Source organism: Panulirus ornatus, chromosome 20 (assembly GCF_036320965.1).
Source record: "Panulirus ornatus isolate Po-2019 chromosome 20, ASM3632096v1, whole genome shotgun sequence".
Taxonomy (NCBI): Eukaryota; Metazoa; Arthropoda; class Malacostraca; order Decapoda; family Palinuridae; genus Panulirus; species Panulirus ornatus.
The window spans coordinates 2,593,241-2,616,619 of NC_092243.1; the positions used below are offsets into that span (position 1 = coordinate 2,593,241).

Genomic DNA, 23,379 nt, shown 5'->3' on the forward strand with positions numbered 1-23,379 from the left:
TCATTTTGACATTACACTGAGGTATAATATGAAATATGCATGATCCTATACGTCTGTTGAGGAAGACCGTCGAACCAAATGACATTAAAAAACCCATGAAACCTGGGAATACACAATTTACGGATGACACCAAAATAATTTCAGTGAAAAGCTGAAATAGTACATTTCATAATCATCTAAAGAACAGTAATATCATCCATATAGATTATAAACAGGGTTGCTCTATTTGATAATATAAAGGCAGTTTTGGTGGCAAGAGATACAAAATAAATATTAACACTTCATCAGTATGAGGTAAATTTGTTAGGATCATACACAAAGTAACAAAAGTATTGCACTTAAGACTTCTCGTATGATTCCTGAGAACTGTACAAAATTTAATTCAACACTTAAGTTCTCTAGCTGAATATTCTCCATAGGCTTCTATTTTAAGGAGCTATGTGACTTTCTATGAGATAATTTTGACTTGTCAGTCTACATTTCTATCATATTTGAAATTTGTCTAACTTTACTGATTGTGTATCAAACCCATTTAGATACTCTATTACTTATCTCATATTCTTCTTTATTGTCCATGTACACTAACATTCACCAAACCTGCAACTTAAATTTAATCCAGAGGGCTTTCAGCCCACCATCAGAGTTTACCTCATATGCTACTCTGAAAGTTTATACATAGACACTGACCCTACTTGTATGCCACAACCCTAGAGTTTGTGTGGAGTGATGCAAATGACTTGCTGGACTATGTTCTTTTAGTAGATCTTAAATAATGCCCTACTATGATGATCTATGTATTGAACCTATGGGCCCTAGGCCTACCTTTGTATCTTGCCCCATTCTGTTCTTTGTATATATATATCTTTGTACGTTCTGATGATGTTAACGGAATTTGCCTGAAAGAGATTACTTACATGCGAAGAGTCGCCTTTGGCAAGGCTGTATCATCAGGAGTATGGTCTCATCGAAGAACTTCTCATTCCAAAGGAGTCTACATTTCCATGCTACTGTAAGTGATGTAGCCTTGGGCTGCAGGAACAAAATTTTCAAAAGGTCCTGAGTAACACCAGGACTCTCATTCAAAACAGTCCCGGGGTAATTATGAATAAAATAATTTTAATAAATGAATATGGGTCATGACTGAACTCATAATACAAACTGGGCCATTAAAATTACTGCAGAGTGACATGGGTACCTTGTCAAGGTATGTTCCTTTATTACATAATAAATTTGCTTACCCCAATATCTACAGTGAATCCACATGACCCTTAATCCACCTTCATAACCTGCCTTATACAGAAGGTCCTTGCAGAATGATGGGCATATGTTCCTAGCAATTTGTACTTATAGCAGAGTGTCATTGTATCAGTGAATGAAACCCAAGTTATAAGGGGGCATGTTCAGACCAAAAATTACCCCATTCCAATTCTCATGTATGAATTATACCTGAAACAGCTTACCATCAATACAGCACACTTCTTCATGATGTAAATTGATCACCCTAATTTATATCTCATAGCCTATTAGGTTTCCTACTTTCTTTTTCCTTACCATGGTATACTTTCTTAGGAAACCAGTTTGTTACTCAACATAATTTGCATTTACCTCAAACTTCTCAATCTCATCACCTATGTTCAATAAGTCAAACTGTGTTCAACATTTTTTCTAATTTTCTTGAACAAAGACTACTCAGTTATCTACACATTTCATAATTTCTATGGGCCCCTATCTAAACTTGGACACATCAAGTTGACATACCATTTTCTGGTGTTTTTCCTATTCTCAACCTTTACATATTCACCACATGCAATCCAGCATGATGGACAACATGGGCAAGTAAGGATTTGAATCTTATATTCTATCAGCATTGAACATAATTGTATTTGTTCTTTGATTTATCAACATACCCCTACTATGTTTGCATTTTGTAATTTGATATCAATAGGTAACCCAGATATCAGAAGTGAAAATAATACAAATCACAATTTAACCACTTTAACATATAGTTTTGCTAACAAATCCATAAATTGTATGCAAGTTTCATTTGTCCATAAGTAAAATATTTGCATAATAAATAAATTATTAATACAGACACAGAGAAACAAAAACTTAAGAATCAGTTTTGAAGATGAAAGATTTTCCTGTTCTTTGTTTTATCAACATACCCCTACTGTTTGCTTTTTGTACTATGCTATCAATAGGTAACCCAGATATCAGAAGTGAAAATAATACAAATCAGTTTACCCATATTAACATATAGTTTTGCTTACAAATCCATAAATTGTATGCAAGTGCATTTGTACATATATAAAATATTTGCATAATAAATGATATATTATTAATACAGACACAGAGAAGCAAAAACTTAAGAATCAGTTTTGAAGATGAAAGATTTTCCTGATTCTAAATGAAGACACTTTAGAGGTATAACAGTTTTCACGTCTTGCTCAGACATCATGTTGGATTAGGCAAATAAGAAACCCAGGTAACAAATATAGTGTGATAACTAACCCCAAATGACTGGTTACCATCATGAAGAACATAAGCATAAGATTTTCCTTCACACCCAAAACCTACCACTGGAAGACAGCTAAGACTGATAACATGTGCTACTTTCCAGTTTTTGGTATTCAGTAGTGGTGCTGATAGTGGCAATCTTGTGGTTATTTGTACACTGAAGATTCTGAGCTTTTCTATCTATCTTCCTATTTATATCACTGATCCATCAAGGGGTAGCCATGGCAAGAGTCTCCATTTATCCCTGTCCTTACATGCCTCCCTTGCATACACCATTTCATACACACTTCCACCATTTCTCTCCCTCCAGCACCCTTCTATTCTATTTCTTCATGTAACAGGTGGTCTTCCTCTCATACCAACCCCTTTAATCATGCTGTCATACATTCTCCTTGTAAACTTCCCATCTCTTCCTTTCACATAACAAAACCACACATCCAAATTCTTTGGTTCATCACACACTTCACTGCCCTCTGTGCTGAATTCCATCACAAACTAGAAGTTACTCACAACAGTCATTTAAAAACATCTCACTACATACTTCACTATTACTAACATTATTAGATAATTTGATGGGAATATAAGAGATAAAAACATATTGTTATTCTCATAATTCCAGAGAAATTTACAAATAATAAGCATCATGTACACACTGCTGTTAAGCATCCATAAGTTATTTCAATATGGAGCCATAAATAATATTTAAAAATATGGAGGAGTAATTATCTCATATATGAAAAAAATATACCCAAGAAATGACAAGCTAAAATGATGTAGTTCTGATTAAATAAATTAGTTTTGAACTAATTAGTTTTGAACTTACTGTACTTGTAAGCACCAGTGTTTAAATAATCATAAAGAATTAACAAAATTGGTTATGTACTTCCCAGTTGAAAACTTAGAATTATGCTGACATGATAAAATTCATGACAGTAATGACACATATAAACACAGACCTGTCTTTTACTTGCTTACAGAATTAATATCTTATATCAACTCTAATGGGGAGTCTAATGGGGGGTAAAATGGCACTAACAAATACTGCACAAAAATCTCTTCCAGGAATGGTATAAATTCAAAAAGATGAGAAAAATTTTCATGATGACCATGGAACTGAATCCAAGAAATTTGTATGACCTGGATAATATGTTAAATCTTACATCATGACATCCCTTTGCTCACAACTAGCATAAGCAAGCCTTTTCAACATCAGATTAGTTTAGTAAATAACTTACTACATAAGTCACATCTGTCATGATCAGTCTGTTTTAACATAAGGACATTTCAACAATTCAAACATTAATTACGGAAGAGAAACAACCTTTAAAAACATGAAAAATGGCACAACACATTACTTACCCTTGGCACTAAACATGCACATGTACATGCTTTGCTGAAAATTGTATAAAAAAAAATGAAACGGGACACTCTACTTCACTTCTATGCAAACACAAAAGAAACTTTGACAAACACACTGACCTCAGGGCTAAGGGACTTGATTTCTTTAATCTCAGTCCCACATGCAAAGAAAAATAAACATGGCATATGAAAATCTGTTTCTTCAGATGCAGTATCATAGGCTAAGACCTTGAGGAAGAAAGAGTTCATGTAGATGTATCGTGGCCAATTTGTCATCTATCCACTTTAATCGACATGGTTTCATCTGTTAAAATTAAAGATATAATACTTTCAGGTAATCATATGTTAAAATTAAAGATGTGAAATTATTTTCAGGTGATCATATAACCTACTCACTACATACTGTACTGCATTTAAAAAATATAATATACAATTTCAGTAACTTCAGTACTGAAGTACTGAACTTCAGTAAAGGGCGTAAATGGGGAGGTGATAACAAGTAGTGGTGATGTGAGAAGGAGATGGAATGAGTATTTTGAAGGTTTGTTGAATGTGTCTGATGACAGAGTGGCAGATATAGGGTGTTTGGGTCGAGGTGGTGTGCAAAGTGAGAGGGTTAGGGAAAATGATTTGGTAAACAGAGAAGAGGTAGTAAAAGCTTTGCGGAAGATGAAAGCCGGCAAGGCAGCAGGTTTGGATGGTATTGCAGTGGAATTTGTTAAAAAAGGGGGTGACTGTATTGTTGACTGGTTGGTAAGGTTATTTAATGTATGTATGACTCATGGTGAGGTGCCTGAGGATTGGCGGAATGCTTGCATAGTGCCGTTGTACAAAGGCAAAGGGGATAAGAGTGAGTGCTCAAATTACAGAGGTATAAGTTTGTTAAGTATTCCTGGTAAATTATATGGGAGGGTATTGATTGAGAGGGTGAAGGCATGTACAGAGCATCAGATTGGGGAAGAGCAGTGTGGTTTCAGAAGTGGTAGAGGATGTGTGGATCAGGTGTTTGCTTTGAAGAATGTATGTGAGAAATACTTAGAAAAGCAAATGGATTTGTATGTAGCATTTATGGATCTGGAGAAGGCATATGATAGAGTTGATAGAGATGCTCTGTGGAAGGTATTAAGAATATATGGTGTGGGAGGCAAGTTGTTAGAAGCAGTGAAAAGTTTTTATCGAGGATGTAAGGCATGTGTACGTGTAGGAAGAGAGGAAAGTGATTGGTTCTCAGTGAATGTAGGTTTGCGGCAGGGGTGTGTGATGTCTCCATGGTTGTTTAATTTGTTTATGGATGGGGTTGTTAGGGAGGTAAATGCAAGAGTTTTGGAAAGAGGGGCAAGTATGAAGTCTGTTGGGGATGAGAGAGCTTGGGAAGTGAGTCAGTTGTTGTTCGCTGATGATACAGCGCTGGTGGCGGATTCATGTGAGAAACTGCAGAAGCTGGTGACGGAGTTTGGTAAAGTGTGTGGAAGAAGAAAGTTAAGAGTAAATGTCAATAAGAGCAAGGTTATTAGGTACAGTAGGGTTGAGGGTCAAGTCAATTGGGAGGTGAGTTTGAATGGTGAGAGGCTGGAGGAAGTGAAGTGTTTTAGATATCTGGGAGTGGATCTGTCAGCGGATGGAACCATGGAAGCGGAAGTGGATCATAGGGTGGGGGAGGGGGCGAAAATTTTGGGAGCCTTGAAAAATGTGTGGAAGTCGAGAACATTATCCCGGAAAGCAAAAATGGGTATGTTTGAAGGAATAGTAGTTCCAACAATGTTGTATGGTTGCGAGGCGTGGGCTATGGATAGAGTTGTGCGCAGGAGGATGGATGTGCTGGAAATGAGATGTTTGAGGACAATGTGTGGTGTGAGGTGGTTTGATCGAGTAAGCAACGTAAGGGTAAGAGAGATGTGTGGAAATAAAAAGAGCGTGGTTGAGAGAGCAGAAGAGGGTGTTTTGAAATGGTTTGGGCACATGGAGAGAATGAGTGAGGAAAGATTGACCAAGAGGATATATGTGTCGGAGGTGGAGGGAACGAGGAGAAGAGGGAGACCAAATTGGAGGTGGAAAGATGGAGTGAAAAGGATTTTGTGTGATCGGGGCCTGAACATGCAGGAGGGTGAAAGGAGGGCAAGGAATAGAGTGAATTGGAGCGATGTGGTATACAGGGGTTGACGTGCTGTCAGTGGATTGAATCAAGGCATGTGAAGCGTCTGGGGTAAACCATGGAAGGCTGTGTAGGTATGTATATTTGCGTGTGTGGACGTGTGTATGTACATGTGTATGGGGGGGGTTGGGCCATTTCTTTCGTCTGTTTCCTTGCGCTACCTCGCAAACGCGGGAGACAGCGACAAAGTATAAAAAAAAAAAAAAAAAAAAAAAAAAATATACAATTTTAAAAACTGGGGCTAAGTTATACATTACTAGAATAATCAAAACTTAAACCACTTACCTGATGTGATCCAGAGGTCACTACAAATTCACCCCTAATTGGACTTGCTAATAAAACAAGTAGCTAAAAGTCATTTAGAAAAGACTAGAATGATGTTCTACCTTCAGCTTATTTGTCACACACAGAATTTGCTCACAGGTTTATTCTTTCAGAAAATAGGAAAGCTTCACTAGAAAACAAGTAAGGCTGCATCTAGAAAACTAGTTATACTCTAAAGGTGATGCTAACACCAGACTTCAAGCTTTTCATTTAGGAAAGATACCCACTTGGAGCTATGAATGGCAAGTACAATGTATGAAAACACCGAGTGGTCTTCAACTTATGAACTGTTCTTATGCCTCCAACAGATCACATCAGTGTCTGGCTTTCATATAATAGCAATGCTGCAATAACTATACAGAAAAATCTAGTACTGGAGAATCAGTGTTGCTGTCAAGGCTCCCTATTGTTAACAGTCATTAATGAAGAACAGACAACAATTCACTGTCAAAGTTTTTGTTTTTTCACTGTTGAGTCAGATATAGCATATTAAACTCTACTAAAGATGGATTCAGTTAAAAATGATGGTCACCTCATCAGTAAGCCCTGAAGTAAGCTGGCAAGACCAATGAGCTCATTCTGATTGGACACAAATGCACATCATTGATTTTCAGGTGAAAACTATGCATATTCTTTAATCTAATCAAAATCTGGGAAAGATAGAATGACAGTGTATAAGATATATTATTCTCAAGATTTTCAAGGGTTCCAAAGAGGAATAATGAACAACTATAAAGGAGAAGAGAAAAACAAGCTGCATATTATGCTATATATTTACCAGAGGTGAATCCCAATTAAATGCTCCCTTCATAAAGCTCACACCTCCTTCAACCACAGTGAGACCATAGTGTTTACAAGCTTCAACCAGTTCATGACTGCTGGGGAAACAGAGAATGGTCGCAAGGTCCTCCTGTTTATAGACAAGCCCTTTACAACAGTGGGCTCGACTGAGAATGCCTAGTGCTTTTCTGTGGGACGTAGAAAATGGACAAGATCAGTACATAAGTTCCTTTGAGGCAGCAACACCATTTTCTGTCACAATATGCCAGTCCTAATAAATTTGACTTTGCAGCCTGAAGCAGTGGTAATGGTAACAAAAACTCCTTATCAATCATTCATACATCAAGGTAAAGTAAGCTATAAACTTCAAACTGCATATATGCCATCAAGTTTTCCACAAGCTGGCAAACCTCTTACATATGCTCAGTCTGGTGATTCAAGGACAATATTAGAAATGAGTATAGGAAAAGGAGAAGAGAAATAAGGAATTTTTTGTCATGACATCATATATCAATATAAAAGAACATTCTTATTGCCTCGAAGAGATTTCCTCTTAACTTCACATAATATCACATAACAAGAAAAATGGACACCTTTTAAAACAATGAAGGGACTTACATACATCTTATTAAGACTTCAAGGACTTAGTAATTTCATCTAGCATTTCACCTTCTTAATCAAGCAGAGCATTAACCTGTTTGAGACCTTTATGAAATGAAATTTCAATAGTTAACTTCAGCAAAAGAAATCAAGAGACTAAATGATGTATAACAGGTGTTTGTATTCCAAAACATGTTACCAACAGTTTCACTGGAAAAATATCTAGTTACATACACAGCACATGAGTAAAGGGATTAAAGCAATGTTAGGCCACACTATGAGTCTTGTAAAAGACAGAAGCAGGTAAAGTACGTATTGGACTCTGGAAATCTCTCTGCAGCATCACCCCCTACGACAGCAAGGTAGCACCAGGAAACATACAGAGAAAGGCCACATTCGCTCACATCCATTCTATAGGTCATGCTCTGGTTCAGTTCCACTGACAGCACATCGACCATAGCATACCACAACATTCTAATTCACTTTATTCTGTGCATGCTTTTCAGCCTCCTGCATGTTCAGGCCCCAATCACTCAAAATCTTTTTCACTCCATCCTTCCACCTCAAATTTGGTCTCCTACTTCTCCTTATTCCCTCCACTTCTGACACATATATCCTCTTTGTCAACCTTTCTTCACTCATTCTCTCCATATGTCTGAACCATTTCAACACACCCTCTTCTGCTCTCTCAACCATACTCTTTTTATCATCACATATACATATTCCTATATTTTATAATTTATTTTATAATTTCAGTTCACTTGCCTGGTTAACTGATGATTTTACATAAAAAACACTGAAATTACAGTTACTTAATCAAAATGTTCTATCTTCTTCCTCAATCATGAAAAAAATCTATGAATTTATAAAGCATGCACAAAACCATGACAATTGCAAGCCTAACTTATAAGCCTGATAATTGCATATCTAACTTGTAACATTATGGCATTACAGTGAAAAACAGAGAGATGATGAGAATGACTTTGGATAATGCTTTATGTTCAAAAACTTCTTGAAAGAAAAATACTGACAGTACAAACCTCTTCCAAACCATTACCAAATACATCAGAATCCAGAGTCAGCACATACTGAAATAAGCTTAAGCCTGTTCAAACATATTAATCACAATTACAAAGATTCAAGAGTGAATGGCTTGTAACAGATGGCTAGGAGTGAAAGTTTTCTTAGGTTGTCAGTGAGTTAAATAGAACTTAAAGAGTCAATAAAACTAACCTCTGAATCTGAGTCAAATGTGGATGAAGTGCACATAAAAGTAATGGGGGTAAAAATGTTGAAAGACGGAGGACACGACAGTAATTATGTGTGAGCCATGCAATACTCATTTCAGTAGCTACAGACACCAATCTTGAACACCTGTGAAAGAGAAAAATCATAATTTACTACAAAGTAGTTTTCAAACTTATGCAATTCTATTTCTGTTCCTATAAAGGGCAAGCTGAGTACATTAGTGCCCATGGCTCCACTTCAGGATTTGAACAGAAAAACAGAAAAGTTTTCAAGCAATGAAAAAATTGCCTTAAGACTAATAACAACTGTTTGCTAGCCATTAGCAGTGGAAACAAAATGTTAACAAAAGCTCTTCTAAAGTATCAAAGTCTACCAAAGGATGGTTTCAGCCCATCTCTGCATGCAGCCCATTATCAGGGCCTTTCAAAAAGAAAGAAAAGATAAAATATATGTATATCAGTATATCAATTAAACCAGATAAGCTGCTGTACTACTAAGTAGAATATGAGATGCTCATTGAAAACATAAAGTATGTTCAATTATGGCTATTGCTATACAAGAAATGTCAGGTTAAAAAAATACAAATTACAAAAATGAAATAAAAGAAATGGGCAGAATGCACAATCTTCTTGCTTGTTATCAGTTTCTGATATGGAAGAAGGTGGCCTAACCTTATATGTTTTGGAAGTTTAAGTATGTGCATAAGAGCTTCTTCATTGCCAAAGTGTACCAATAAATATAATGCTTCAGCTTCTTCTCTTACAGAATACTCTGAGACTGCTACATCACATTTATTTCCATCTGTTATGCCACTGGAAGTTCTTGCACTATGTGTGGAAGTTCCTATACCTTCTTCAGCTTCACTCACATTCCTCACTGTCTCTGATCCCTCTGTACATGAGTCCTGATCTCTTACACATGAATCTTCTGAAATCTTTAAACTTGCTTCCTCATTGGCCACAGTTCTCTCTAAGATAGTATCCTTTTCACTTGTTTCTGCATCATGCAGGATCTTACTTTCATTAGCATCATCATCACTAGCATTCCAAATTTCCTCTTGATCACTTTCATCTGAATGACTATCACTTTCATCTGAATGATTGCAAAATGAGCTGGCATCGGCAAGACTAGCATCATTAACCTTACGTTGTTTATCTTCTTTGTCTAGATCCTCAAACCATGAGATGACAGTTGCTAATGTTTCAGCAAGGTGTTTATTATTAAGATATGGATCAAAGTCACAGAGCTCATGTTCACAAGTTCTGAAAAGAGATGAAAGTATAATTCAATTGCAGTGATAAATCTCTAAACACTAGATAAACTTAAAATCAATTCAAATATCACTTCAGCACTCAGAATCAGTCAAAAACATATGGTCATGTTTACAACATAAAACCTGATGTAACTTTTAAACTCAGGAGAGGATACCATTAGCCAAATATTTTGAAAAGTTTTGGAAGAGTTGATGTACTGTGCAGAAGATCAAACAGCAAAGTCCAAAACATGAGGAATAATTCTCCTAATAAAGTTGGATAGTCCCTACTCACTGCAAAAGAATGAAGTGGATGTTCTAAGGCAGAGCTGTAATACATGGCAAACTGAGTTGACCAGTAAATAAAACCTATACTGCAGTAAGCCTAAGTAAGTCAGGGTTGATAGCGTAATGGCAATGTAGTGACGTATGACTTCAGTGAAAAATAGAAGTAATGGATGGAAACCACCAGCAAACGGAAATAGCATCTAAAAAATGAAAGTACTACTATCTCCCCAGGAAATGTTTCTTTAAACTCCTATTTTATTCATGAGGAAGCAAGCTACAAGTTTGAAACAATACGTGATAATTTAGTAACAAAGTTATTATGACATACCCTATAAGTCTTCCTTCATCCTCATCCTCTCTGCCTAATCTCTCAACAATGTTTGAATTTCCAATACAGGAGATAGAAAATTTTGGCAGTATTGATACAAATACCATAGGCATGAGAAACAGATATCAGATATCAAACAGATATCTTCTCTGTTCTAAAAGGACTGTCACACAGTAAAGTCTGTTGCCTTCCAGCTTACCCAACTTCTAACCCACTTGTTCCATCTATCTTTCCTAGCAGCTAAGACATGACTACAAATAAGTCATTTCATTCCACAAAAGTTGGGTGAAAATGAAGCACAAACACTGATAACAGTGATTATTCAATCAAAACAGCTAAAATCAGAAATATCTGCTGCCTCAAAGCAGGCATTTTCTGAATGGTTTCTTGATCACTAAGGTAAGTGTAACTGAAATTCAATGCAGTTCTTATCATTTCCCTTAAATACAGGAGAAACATTTGTCAGATTTCAGTTACTGCTTATTTTTCTCTCTTATTCTGATTTACTGAGAAGTTTTGTACAGGAAGACCAAAGATAAAGGAAAGGGTAAGGCAGTAAATGAAATCAAAAATGTTTCATCATTAGAAACTGCAAAAATGTGTCGAAATCATCATGCATAAGGGAGGCTCAACTTCAACAAGTCAACTTTATTCAAGGTATAAGGTGACCAGATTACACACAAAAAGTAAGGATGAATAATGAAATCATGATTTAATCCTTTCAGTGAAATCTTAATTGTACTGCTACTAGTAATATATCTTTTGAGCCACATTAAAGATTTCTGCTAAATCTTTAAAATTAAAACCTTAATCCTCCAGTGATTCAACTAGATATCAATGACTTCCTGATATCTCCCTTCTAACTACAACTGAAAATCAATACATTCACCCTAGAAATGTAAATTTACCTATAATTTGAATAAACATAAAATCTGACTGAAGCTTGCTGGAGTTGTATGCATGTGATATTCTTGACTCCCTGGACACACAAGTCTTGTCTTATGGCTCGCAATCGGTCATCAATGAACTGATAAACCAAAGCCCATGGAACATCTTTTCGGGAGCACAAACTGAAACAAGGAAAGAACGGAAATTAGCAAAAACTTTTGATTAGGGACTTTTTCTGAACATAGTGTATGGTCAAGGTGTAAGTGCTTTCATATCTTGTCTAGACTTACATGAACTAAAAAGTATCCCTCCATTCCTCTTGACAACACTGCATAAAATCATGAAGTTTTGCAAACTTTTCATCTTCTTTCCATTCAACGGTAATTTACATTCCATTATTTCTTGGTACGGTGCCTAATATCTTTCTGATTAATGTCAAACCACCAAATCTTGCATAAAACTCTCACTTTTTCCCACACCTTACAGCAATGAATGATTTGACCATCTAAGATTCTACCATTTACATACACATCTCAAGCCACAAATTTTATCTATCCGTTTATATCCTAATGGTAAAACCTACATTTTCATCAGGGTAATGCATAGTGAATTATATTTAAACACCTCAGAACTTGTAAATGCTCTTAAGTAAGAGACACAACAGTGACACTAGAAACCTTTTCTGCCTTTACATTATGAATGAAACTGCATAAAATGAAATGAATAGGATGGCCTCACATCTGAAGTAGCGCAGCTGAAAATAGAAAAAATGAAGCAGTAAAGGATCAGGAAAACAGAGTTGAACAGCCACAATACAAGACCTATGAATATGAAAATATTCCCTAAGTGGGGCTGGAGGAGCTCATTGAAAGTGTATGATCAATATCTAACTGTGAGCCTAAAGATGGAAATTAAACTTTCTGATTTTCCAACAAAATCATCCGGCATCCTACCTAAATATCTAGTGACAACTGCTGAGTGATGAACTAATTTGGGACTACACTCACCTGGTTAACAAATACTTCACTGTTTTGACCAACACTGCTACAGGGCGAATATCTGATGCCTTAATCTCATGACCAGCAGCTGAACGTGAAAACTCCTTTATCATTGCCCTTGGCTGGGCATAATTCAGTCTTTTACCACTGGAATCAACAGCCATTTCCAAAGGGTGAATCAACTGCTCTCGTTGCCGGCTGAAAAGCATATGAATACCATGAACATTTTTCTAGAATCTTTGCAGAAATAATATCTTACTAAGGAATTTCTATAAAAATGTTAGCTATTACATATACAACAAGCACTCTCTATGATAACAGGATTTTCTAATTTAGTCTGTGAATCACTTTATCTTTTTCTGATAATAGGTTTCTTGTTATCAATGTATGGTAATTATTTAAAACATCTACACTGCTCATACTAAATACTTACTGAAACTTACTTCCCCTTCACGCACTATGTTCCAAACACAACTCTATCTATCTGTATCTCTAATGCCTGCTACAACTGGAACTCCCTCAAAGGGGTGGCCTTGGGAACAGAGTCCCCATAACTAAAGAACTTAGGTGCTGCTTCCTAGCCTTTATGCCTCAGCCTTAACAGGCCACTGGCAGAGGGCAAGTCTAGTGCAGTATTTGCTGAGGTTCCTACCTAATGTTCCAACTCTAACAATTTTTTTCTTATTAACAAAAGTGAAATTACTTCTCTCACTTGTCCTTTTTGCCCTATCAGCCATATATCCAAGTTTAATTCAATGAGATAAACCTCCTTGAGTCAAGTGAGTCTCTACTAAGCACAAACATCTACAGTTTTTCTCACCTTAGAAGCAGTTGTAAGCTAAATGCTTTTCAAAAAACTAATCTCACTCTCATACGATTTTCATCATAAATTTTCTGACTTAGTCTTGGTACATGATGGCAGTAAGAATTAGAGATATGAAAATCAAGTTTATCATCAAGAAAGACAGTAGCATTCAACAGATGTACTCACAGCCGTAACTCCGCATTAGGACACATTCCCATGCATGTTCCCACTATGAACTTTGAAAGATCCTTATCTTCCTTTCTGCCTGCCATGATCTGAAAATTAAAATTTAGCTAACATAAAAATCAAGGTGAAAAAAAGTTGAAACAATGACATGTCATTACCACTGAAATTTTATGATGTACCACTGCAGACGTATGCATCATCTACAAACTAAAAGCTACTAGATATTGAGATAAATAACCTAAAGAGAAAAATATGTAGTAAATGAAAAGAAAAAGCTTCAGAGGTAAAAAAAAAAAAAAAGTACATTCGTTCACTGCATAATCAAAGCAAACATAGGGTCATTCTCCAAGGAATTACACACAATAACTTTGTCAGTCACTGAAATCGCAATACAGCAGTAAGATTACCTTAAGTCTTGGGATCATATCTTATAGCGAAGAAGTAAGGAATGTTTACAGTCACAAAAGTGTTTTTCTACTAAAGATAAAGCAAATAAGCAGCTTCTGATACTGGGCATCTGATCTTACTGTGAAGAGGTGAGGAACATTTACAGTCGTAAAACTGTCTATCAATTGATGTAGATACAGCCAATATGCAGCAGGAAGTAATCAAAATAGAATATGGTACACAAAATTACCCTGAGGACTGTGGTATGACCTTGACTGGACTTTCACAGTTAATCTTAAAAACTCCGTAACACTGTAATGCAACATCCAATAAAATCTAAAATATCAGTATTCAATATTGCATGAGAGTTTTCAACTTAATTGTTCAATCATTACATGTTCCACTTACAGACCTTGCATTATAGGTATTCATGTTACTATACAGTGTAACTTATGTAGAGCTCAAAATTAAGCACTGGTGCCCTGTAATATGTGCCTTTTTACAAAAAATATATGTTCATAAAACTGCTACAATTCCTGTCCCAGTGCAGTGGTTTGATAAGACAACTTATCATAAACATCTAATTGGCTAAGATTATCTAAATAAATTTTGACTTTTTAAGATACAGTATCACACAGAAACAATACAAACATTAATGGCAGTGCATCAAATAATACTAAAAAGCTGACGTATTTGCTAAGCATAAAAAACATCTACAGACCAGATGCAATTCCAAGTAATGATGCTGGTGAACAATTTCTGCTTGCTTTCAAAATACATTTTTGGTTGAAAGCTCAATATTCACTGCTCAAAACAAGACATCAGCAAGACTGCAAGTAACAGCCGGAGATGATAATATACCCATGAAATTGTAGCTTAAACCTGCCCTGAACGTCCCTGTGGAATTTCAGAAACCTTTTGCAATGGTAACGTATTACATAATAAGGAAAGTAGAAAAATGATGAGAGCATGATCCTCTTTTAGTCATTATCTTTCGGCTATTACAGACAGTAATCTATCAATAGATCTTCATGATTCATATTCTAAGAAAATCAATACATAAGTTAGCAAATTTATCTAACGTAAAGAACCAACATCCCTTATTTCCATTTTACTGGCAAGTCATCTCAAGGTATCGCTAACACTGAAAAGGGTGTGAATAACTTACTAGATGCATTACATGTTGATAAAAACTAATACATTTTCCTCCACTCAATAGGCACAATAACCGCCACACTCTCAAAGCTCCTGAAGGTAAGGAAAACGTTTTGTTTACCATACGCGCTCACAACTGCACTGGCGAACAAAATAGCGAGCTCATTTAATATGCAGCGAACAAAGTTATTCTCTCTCTCTCTCTCTCTCTCTCTCTCTCTCTCTCTCTCTCTCTCTCTCTCTCTCTCTCTCTCTCTCTCTCTCTCTCTCTCTCTCTTTTAGGAATATACTTGATCACGCGCTCAACTGGGGTCCTTTCCAATATGCGCATATGTATGTATGTATATGTATGCATAATGGTGCATATGTTGATATATATATATATATATATATATATATATATATATATATATATATATATATATATATATATATATATATATATATATATATATATATATCCCTGGGGATAGGGGAGAAAGAATACTTCCCACGTATTCCCTGCGTGTCGTAGAAGGCGACTAAAAGGGGAGGGAGCGGGGGGCTGGAAATCCTCCCTTCTCATTATTTTTTTTTAATTTTGCAAAAGGAACAGAGAACGGGGCCAGGTAAGGATATTCCCTCAAAGGCCCATTCCTCTGTTCTTAACGCTACCTCGCTAATGCGGGAAATGGCGAATAGTTTAAAAAAAAAAAAAAAAAAAATATATATATATATATATATATATATATATATATATATATATATATATATATATATATATATATATATATATATATATCTTTTTTTTCTTTTAAACTATTCGCCATTTCCCGCGTTAGCGAGGTAGTGTTATATATATATATATATATATATATATATATATATATATATATATATATATATATATATATATATATATATATATATATATATATTTCTTTCAAACTATTCGCCATTTCCCGCATTAGCGAGGTAGCGTTAAGAACAGAGGACTGGGCCTTTGAGGGAATACCCTCACCTGGCCCAATTCTCTGTTCCTTCTTTTGGAAAATTAAAAAAAAAAAAAAAACGAGAGGGGAGGATTTCCAGCCCCCCGCTCCCTCCCCTTTTAGTCGCCTTCTACGACACGCAGGGAATACGTGGGAAGTATTCTTTCTCCCCCATCCCCAGGGATAATATATATATATATATATATATATATATATATATATATATATATATATATATATATATATATATATATATATATATATATATATATATATATTCCTATGAGTCCACGGGGAAAATGAAACACGAAAAGTTCCCAAGTGCACTTTCGTGTAATAATGACATCATCAGGGGAGATACAAGAGAGAAATATAACAGTCAGTGTTTCGTGTTTCATTTTGCCCGTGGACTCATAGGAATATCTTGATCACGCTCAAAATTGTGATCCTTTCCAATATATATATATATATGTGTGTGTGTGTGTGTGTGTGTGTATGTGTGAGTGGATGGGTCATTCTTCGTCTGTTTCCTGGCACTACCTCGCTGACGCGGGAAACGACAATCAATTGATATGATAATAATAATATATATAAATGAAGGGAATATTCTTACTTGGCCCACTTATCTGTTCCCTCATTTGGAAAATTAGAAACGGGAGGTTGTTGCACTCATGTTTACAATAGATTCTGTGATGTATCATGGCGGGCGTCGATATGGATCCACGTCGTGTAGATGATAAGCGTCACGAAAATAACTCACGAAATCTTGAGAAAACCAACGTGTCATGCGTGTGTGGGTGGGTGGGTGTGTGGTAATGACTCAGTTTGACGAAACCAGTCATCACAGCTAATGTATTTTACCTTTTGTGATTAAGTCTAATAAAGCCCATTATCTCCATAATTAAAGAATGAAATCACATTCCATGTTGTAAGTTTGTTTACCAGCAAACAGAACCCGACCAGGGGACTGGTGTTTAGATATTTGATAAACATTCATATTCAAGCCAGAATATCGAGTTTATCATAATGCTTAGGGTTTGTATGATTTATATGTGTAATGAAACTGTACAGTACAGCTTATGTGAATATCTAATTTAAGAGAGTGTGTTTATTACAGCGACAATGAGACCATCGTGCATTTATACGAGTCACTTTAAATATAAATATCTGTCGCCTATATATATATATATATATATATATATATATATATATATATATATATATATATATATATATATATTTCATCTTATTATATTACACTGAGTCGCTGTCTCCCGCGTTAGCGATGTAGCGCAAGGAAACGACGAAAGAATGGCCCAGCCTAACCCACATACACATGTATATACATAAACGCCCACGCACGCGCATATACGTACCTATACATTTCAACGTATACGTACATATACGTACAGAGACACATACATATATACACATGTACACATCCACACTTGCTGCCTTCAGCCATTCAGTCGCCGCCCCACCACACATGAAATGGCACTCCCCTCCTCCCCGCGCGCGCGCGAGGTAGCGCTAGGAAAAGACAACAAAATATATATATATATATATATATATATATAGAGAGAGAGAGAGAGAGAGAGAGAGAGAGAGAGAGAGAGAGAGAGAGCTCCTGGATTGTTCAGGAAGCCTGCTATATCCATTAAGAAATACATGTCTATGTCATTGTGGGTGAGTACGGACAGATGAGGAGAGAGGGTTCAGTGTCTTGTGTATGGAAGGTGCAGTGTGGCCACGAGGGTGTGGTGTCTTGTGATGTGGTGGAACGATGTTTGTAACACTGGAGAAGTGAGCGGCGTCCAGACCACAGAGGAGAAGGTATAACTCGTACATGCCCAGGGAAATGTGGTTGCAGGTGGGTGTATGTATGTCCGGTGGAATGGAACTTATTAAAAAAAAATAACTAGGTTGAGAGTTCAGTTGTTCAGTGTTTGTTGCGACACTACGATGCAGACATTTATCGTCAGTATGTATATGCTGGATGCCTAGGGAGAGACCTGTGGTGTGGGAAGCTTAAGAGGAAAATATGGTAGGATTCCTGTAGGTTTTGGGGGAAGCGGACGACCTCCGATTGGCTCCAATACCGTGCCGGGGGGGGATCAAACGCGTCTACAGCATCCAATTTAATTTGTTGGTCGTTGATTGGGTGGCGGACGTGCCTTCCCAGCAATAGGCACACGAAATGCTCCAGTCATTTAACCTGACAGGGTTCGAATCTCTGGCAGATACTTTCTTAAGGATACTTAACGTCAATTGCCAATATACCTCTCTCTCTCTCTCTCTCTCTCTCTCTCTCTCTCTCTCTCTCTCTCTCTCTCTCTCTCTCTCTCTCTCTCTCTCTCTCTCTATGTATATATATATATATATATATATATATATATATATATATATATATATATATATATATATATATATATATATATGAGATAAAGCAAAGTAAGAGATATAAACTTGAGATCAAATTAATGTGTAACCCTGGGGAAGGGTAGGGGAGACTCTGCTGGGGTGAGGGGAGGTAAGGAATGGTGGTAGGGAGAAAGGACGGTTGGGTGGATGATGGGGAGAGGGTTATGAAGCACCACTTGGCAACATTGATTCAGCAGGGAAGGCAGAGAGATGAGTGGGGTGAAAATCTTTTTTTCATTAATGAAAGAGTTGGTAGAAATTTTTCTTCTTTTTTCTGTTTTTTTGAGTAAACAGAACGGCAGGGGCCTCGCATGGGGAGGGAGAGGACGGTCTTATGAATCTTCGACAAATATGTCTTTCATCTAAGTTATAAGTAGGGAGGGGAAGGAGTGTGAGGGAGACGGAGTATATTTGGAATACTTCAGAAATACTATCTTAAAGGTGTTTACCGTGAAGGTGATCGTCTATACGACGTTTGCTACTGAGGGTTATAACTCTTCGATCCTATTGTAGCGATGCTCGAGATCTGCTAGAACCAGAGAGAGTGGACTAGCGAGTCAAACACGTGAAGACATGGAAAAACAGATGAGGAAAGACATGGTGGAACTCGATGGAATCTTAATTTTGATTCTAGGAATCAACACGGTAACTCGATGCTCTTCTCTGACTATTCTCTCTATGTCTCTTTTCAAGTAAGGTGACCAAAACTAAAGATGTTGGGGACGCAAAAGTGAGTTGTAATAAGTGGGGTTAGGTTTTTAAGATTTAACTTCGAATACTATCTAAATCCTAGACTTTTGTTCGTCTGTTCTTCCACTCTGCTTAATTGGGTTTAGGTCATTGGATATATACTCAAGTCTTTTTCCTCATTATGAATACGTTATGGAGATCAATAGATTCACAACCACAGCTTTTCCTCTTAACTGCCGATGTGTACAATATTCGCACTTATCGATTATTCAGGAAGTACACAGCAGGAATAAAGGAAGGATGGGTATGGTTGGAGGCTTAGGATATGGAAGGAAGGGGAATTCTTGGTAAGAGATTTACAGAAAAGAATTAATGTTGCAGTTTTTTGATTAACAGATTTTTTTTTCATAATTTTCACTCAACGGTCTATCTTTATTCATGTAAGTTTCTCTCATGTATTCAGTTGCTGAGAAAGTGAAAAGGGAATTCTGGACAAAAATGACGTTATTCTTCGAATTCTCTGTACCTTCTTCTGAGGGTGGATGTCACCTTTCACTGAAATCACAGACACGATATCAGCTTCACTTTATCCACTATTATAATGATGATAAACACGTCAGTATACATCTCTGCTGGCCTTCACATGCTTCAAGCGACTCAAAAATCATTTCTTAAAGCCTTTTGAATGAAGGAAAATTAAGCCAGTCTGGTATAGACTTCAAGCATCGAATATTGATAAGCTGATTATAATGGCCCAAGCGGAGTGTGATTACTTGAGATTAATAAGTCTTACATTGCCGGAATTACGAGGGATTTTTATCACTGGCCCAACTATTAAGGTATTCACTAACATGACCAGTGGATTATTTGCACTCTAGATAATTAATTAGTTCATGAATTATCAGGTTTGTGCAGGAGGGCTGGTAACTGGTAATTTGGTTATCATGGATATCAGGAACAAATTAATCTTACACAGGTTAAGAAAGGAGACAACACGAGTGTAATACTCTCACGTAACACATAGATAAGAATCACAAAGAGTAATGACAAGAGTGACTCTTATGATCACAGAGTAACTCTTATAATCACAGAGTAACTCTTATGATCACAGAGTAACTCTTATGATCACAGAGTGGCTCTAGGCTTCACTAACCTCCATATTCATCATTGTATAACTCTACATGTCATCCCAGTTCCCCAGCCCACTCAGCGGAAACTGAAAAGGTAAAGAAAAATATCCCGAAAGGTCCAAGTAATTAATGGGACTGTCAGCTGGGTTCTATAAGGGCCGACATCATGGAAAAATATTCTGAGAACGAGACGATTCAAGTCTATCTTTTTCCGCCTCACTTACTCGTGTGGGCTTCTTGCCCAGACCTGATGGCCAGTGACGCGAGATGATGGGCTCAGTGTCTCTCACTGTCTAGTGTTGGTACTGGGGTAACTGAGATATGGTAAGGATCATTATCAATACCTCTCTATCAATGATGATGATATTAATATTCTCTGTATTGACAATGGTGTCGTGTGTGTGTGTGTGTGTGTGTGTGTGTGTGTGTGTGTGTGTGTGTGTGTGTGTGTGTGTGTATCTGTGTGTGTTTCTTATTTCTGTCTACCCGTCTATCTGTCTGTCTCTCTGTCTGTCTGTCTCAGTCTATGAAAAAAGTTAACCTTTGGCCGTACCAGTAAAGTCTAGATGGGAGACCAGGTGTAGTGAAGATAACCGGATGTAGTGAAGATAAGGATGCAATGAAGATAAGGGGTAGTGAATGCCCCTTTAGGAGCAGGAGGTCAACGGGATGTTGTCGGTAGTAAGAGGTTAAGGGGTTGATGGTTAGGTAAGTAGCAGGAGGTTGAGGGGAAGTGTAAGTAGGAAGAAGTTGAAGGGGGAGGTTGGGGGTGTAAGTAACAGAGCCTGAAGAGCGTTATAAGTAGCTAAGGGTTGAAGGGCATTGTAAGTAGTAGGTGAGTGACGGGTAATGTAAGTAGGTAGAGTTTAAGTAGCAAAGTATGATGTATTTGAGAAATTTAAGTAGGAATAGTTTAAAGTGGAGGCAATGTAGTAAAGAAGATGAGGCGAAGTGAGAAAGGGAGGGTAGGTGAGGTTGTGAGAATGAGGTAGTGAGTAAAGATTAATGTTAATCACTAGAATTCCTGTGATCAGCATTAGAGAGATTAATTGGCTTTTCTTCGTCGCTATTGTGCAGTCTTTTTCTTTTTTAAGGTCTCAGACTAGACTCCTTCAGACGAAAGTTTTTCACTCTGTTAATTGGAAACTCACGGCCAAGGAAGGAGAGAGAGAGAGAGAGAGAGAGAGAGAGAGAGAGAGAGAGAGAGAGAGAGAGAGAGAGAGAGAGAGAGAGAGAGAGTTTAAATTCTTGACCTGGAGGTTCTATTTTCCTTTACTCATTATCGTCTATATTTTCCATCGCCCTACTGCAGACGCCCGCCTCCCGTCCAGGTTACCATAAAGATAAAGGAACTCCTAGTTTCGTTTCATGTACTTAAGGGAAAAAGAGTCAAAATTTTTCCTCTGGCGAGCGCACTATCACCAGGTGTATTTCCCTCAGCGGATGAGAATGACAAGGCGGTGTATACCGGCAGGAATCGTCATATACGTATAAGCAGACTTCGACAAGGTTGGGTATGGCAAGCCTATGATATCATTTCATACGACTGCTGTAGAAGAGGCTACGATCTGCTGGTCTCCAAACACATCATCCTTCATATAAACCCAACGTCTGACACTTTGTTAAATGAGTGGAAAAGGAGTGGATCTTCCATCGTGAGAATATGATGTACTGTACACAGGGTCCATGATGCTCTCGGTGTTAGAATTGCATTAAAGAGAACTGGATTATGGAGGCTGTGTGAAGTTGTTCAGTGTTTCTCCAGCGTGGAGTTCCTTTGTAACATAGGCTTTTTCTTCCTTCATCCAGTTGCCTCTTGCGCCTTTGTTGTAGACGAATATATATATATATATATATATATATATATATATATATATATATATATATATATATATATATATATATATATATATATATATATATATATATATATATATATTCTCCTTAGGAGGTCATGTCATATTGGTCTTAGGCATGGGTAAGGCAAGAGAGGCCTTCCTGTTGGTCCGTGGCTGTCTATTGGTCTTGTGGATGGCTGGGCAGGAGTGGGGTGGGACTATCTCCCTGGCGACCCATTCGCTCAATATCCCTTCACTGAGCCACTCGCTAAGCTCTGGGGCGAAAATGATATCGACTCGCTATTCCAAGTTTGGCGCATGATATAAGCTATGATATAACTTCGCCCCTGGTATGTCTGTGGGTTTGTTTAGCAGCGACCACGACGCATGACACTGGAGGAAATCATGCGCTCTGTAACAGCTGAAGGACAGATCCTAACATTGGCTCTGAGAAGCTCCGGAGCGTCTTGGAAGGCGGATGACCTGACGAGACTCCCTAGTTGCCTATGACAACATCTCCATTGCTTTAGTGACGGATGATCATGACGGTGAGGATGAACGGCTCCAGGAGACAAGGCCAGAGATGACTGGGATTTAACAACTGGGTAGAAGACGGTGTCATACAGTGATTGCCTGTAAGGGTTGTTTCCCAGTGATAAGCAGTGCAACAACCACACTATCTGTGATTCTTGAATGAGATCACTCTTGCCCAGATTTCCCTGAATTCTCAGTCTTCACACCGCTTACTGTCATCGTTCCAGGTGACTTCCAGACTCTTCAGACATGGCGCATTTCCTCTACACGCCTGGAACCAGCATTAGATGCATTATATCATCTCTGTGGCTTTTCCTCATATGTTTTATAGCCATCAAGATAATCATTTGACATTAAGGGAAACTTGAAAGTATTTAAAGATAGATTAGTCTCCAAGGAGTAATGAATGGCCCAGTTCATCTTAGCTCCAAGAAACGTGAATAAATTTAAGTTTCCAAGGAGAGTTTTCTCATAAGAGACTCAAGGCCTCGTTGAAAGGGTTTAAAAGGGATGGTTCGTTCCTCTGTT

At 37.2% G+C, this 23,379-nt stretch overlaps 1 protein-coding gene across 1 annotated transcript; it reads right to left on the reverse strand.

Moving 5' to 3' along the window:
• Positions 1–54: 54 nt before the first annotated feature.
• Positions 55–15,390, reverse strand: LOC139755859 (uncharacterized). The gene is made up of 8 exons (XM_071674493.1): positions 15,281–15,390; positions 13,726–13,814; positions 12,744–12,932; positions 11,757–11,918; positions 9,652–10,242; positions 8,966–9,106; positions 7,131–7,320; positions 55–4,180 (listed from the first exon to the last, which is right to left on the reverse strand). The coding sequence occupies exons 1-8, from the start codon at positions 15,287–15,289 to the stop codon at positions 4,091–4,093; spliced, it is 1,461 nt and encodes a 486-aa protein (XP_071530594.1). The 5' UTR covers positions 15,290–15,390; the 3' UTR covers positions 55–4,090.
• Between the last annotated feature and the right edge of the window lie 7,989 nt (positions 15,391–23,379).

Excerpts from the sequence above, each read along its gene's own strand:
- LOC139755859 (XM_071674493.1), bottom strand. Across the intron at positions 12,933-13,725 it reads CCTAATGCGGAGTTACGGCT|CCGGCAACGAGAGCAGTTGA; the intron begins GTGAGTACATCT and ends TATGCTTTTCAG. Across the intron at positions 11,919-12,743 it reads GTGAAGTATTTGTTAACCAG|TTTGTGCTCCCGAAAAGATG; the intron begins GTGAGTGTAGTC and ends TCCTTGTTTCAG.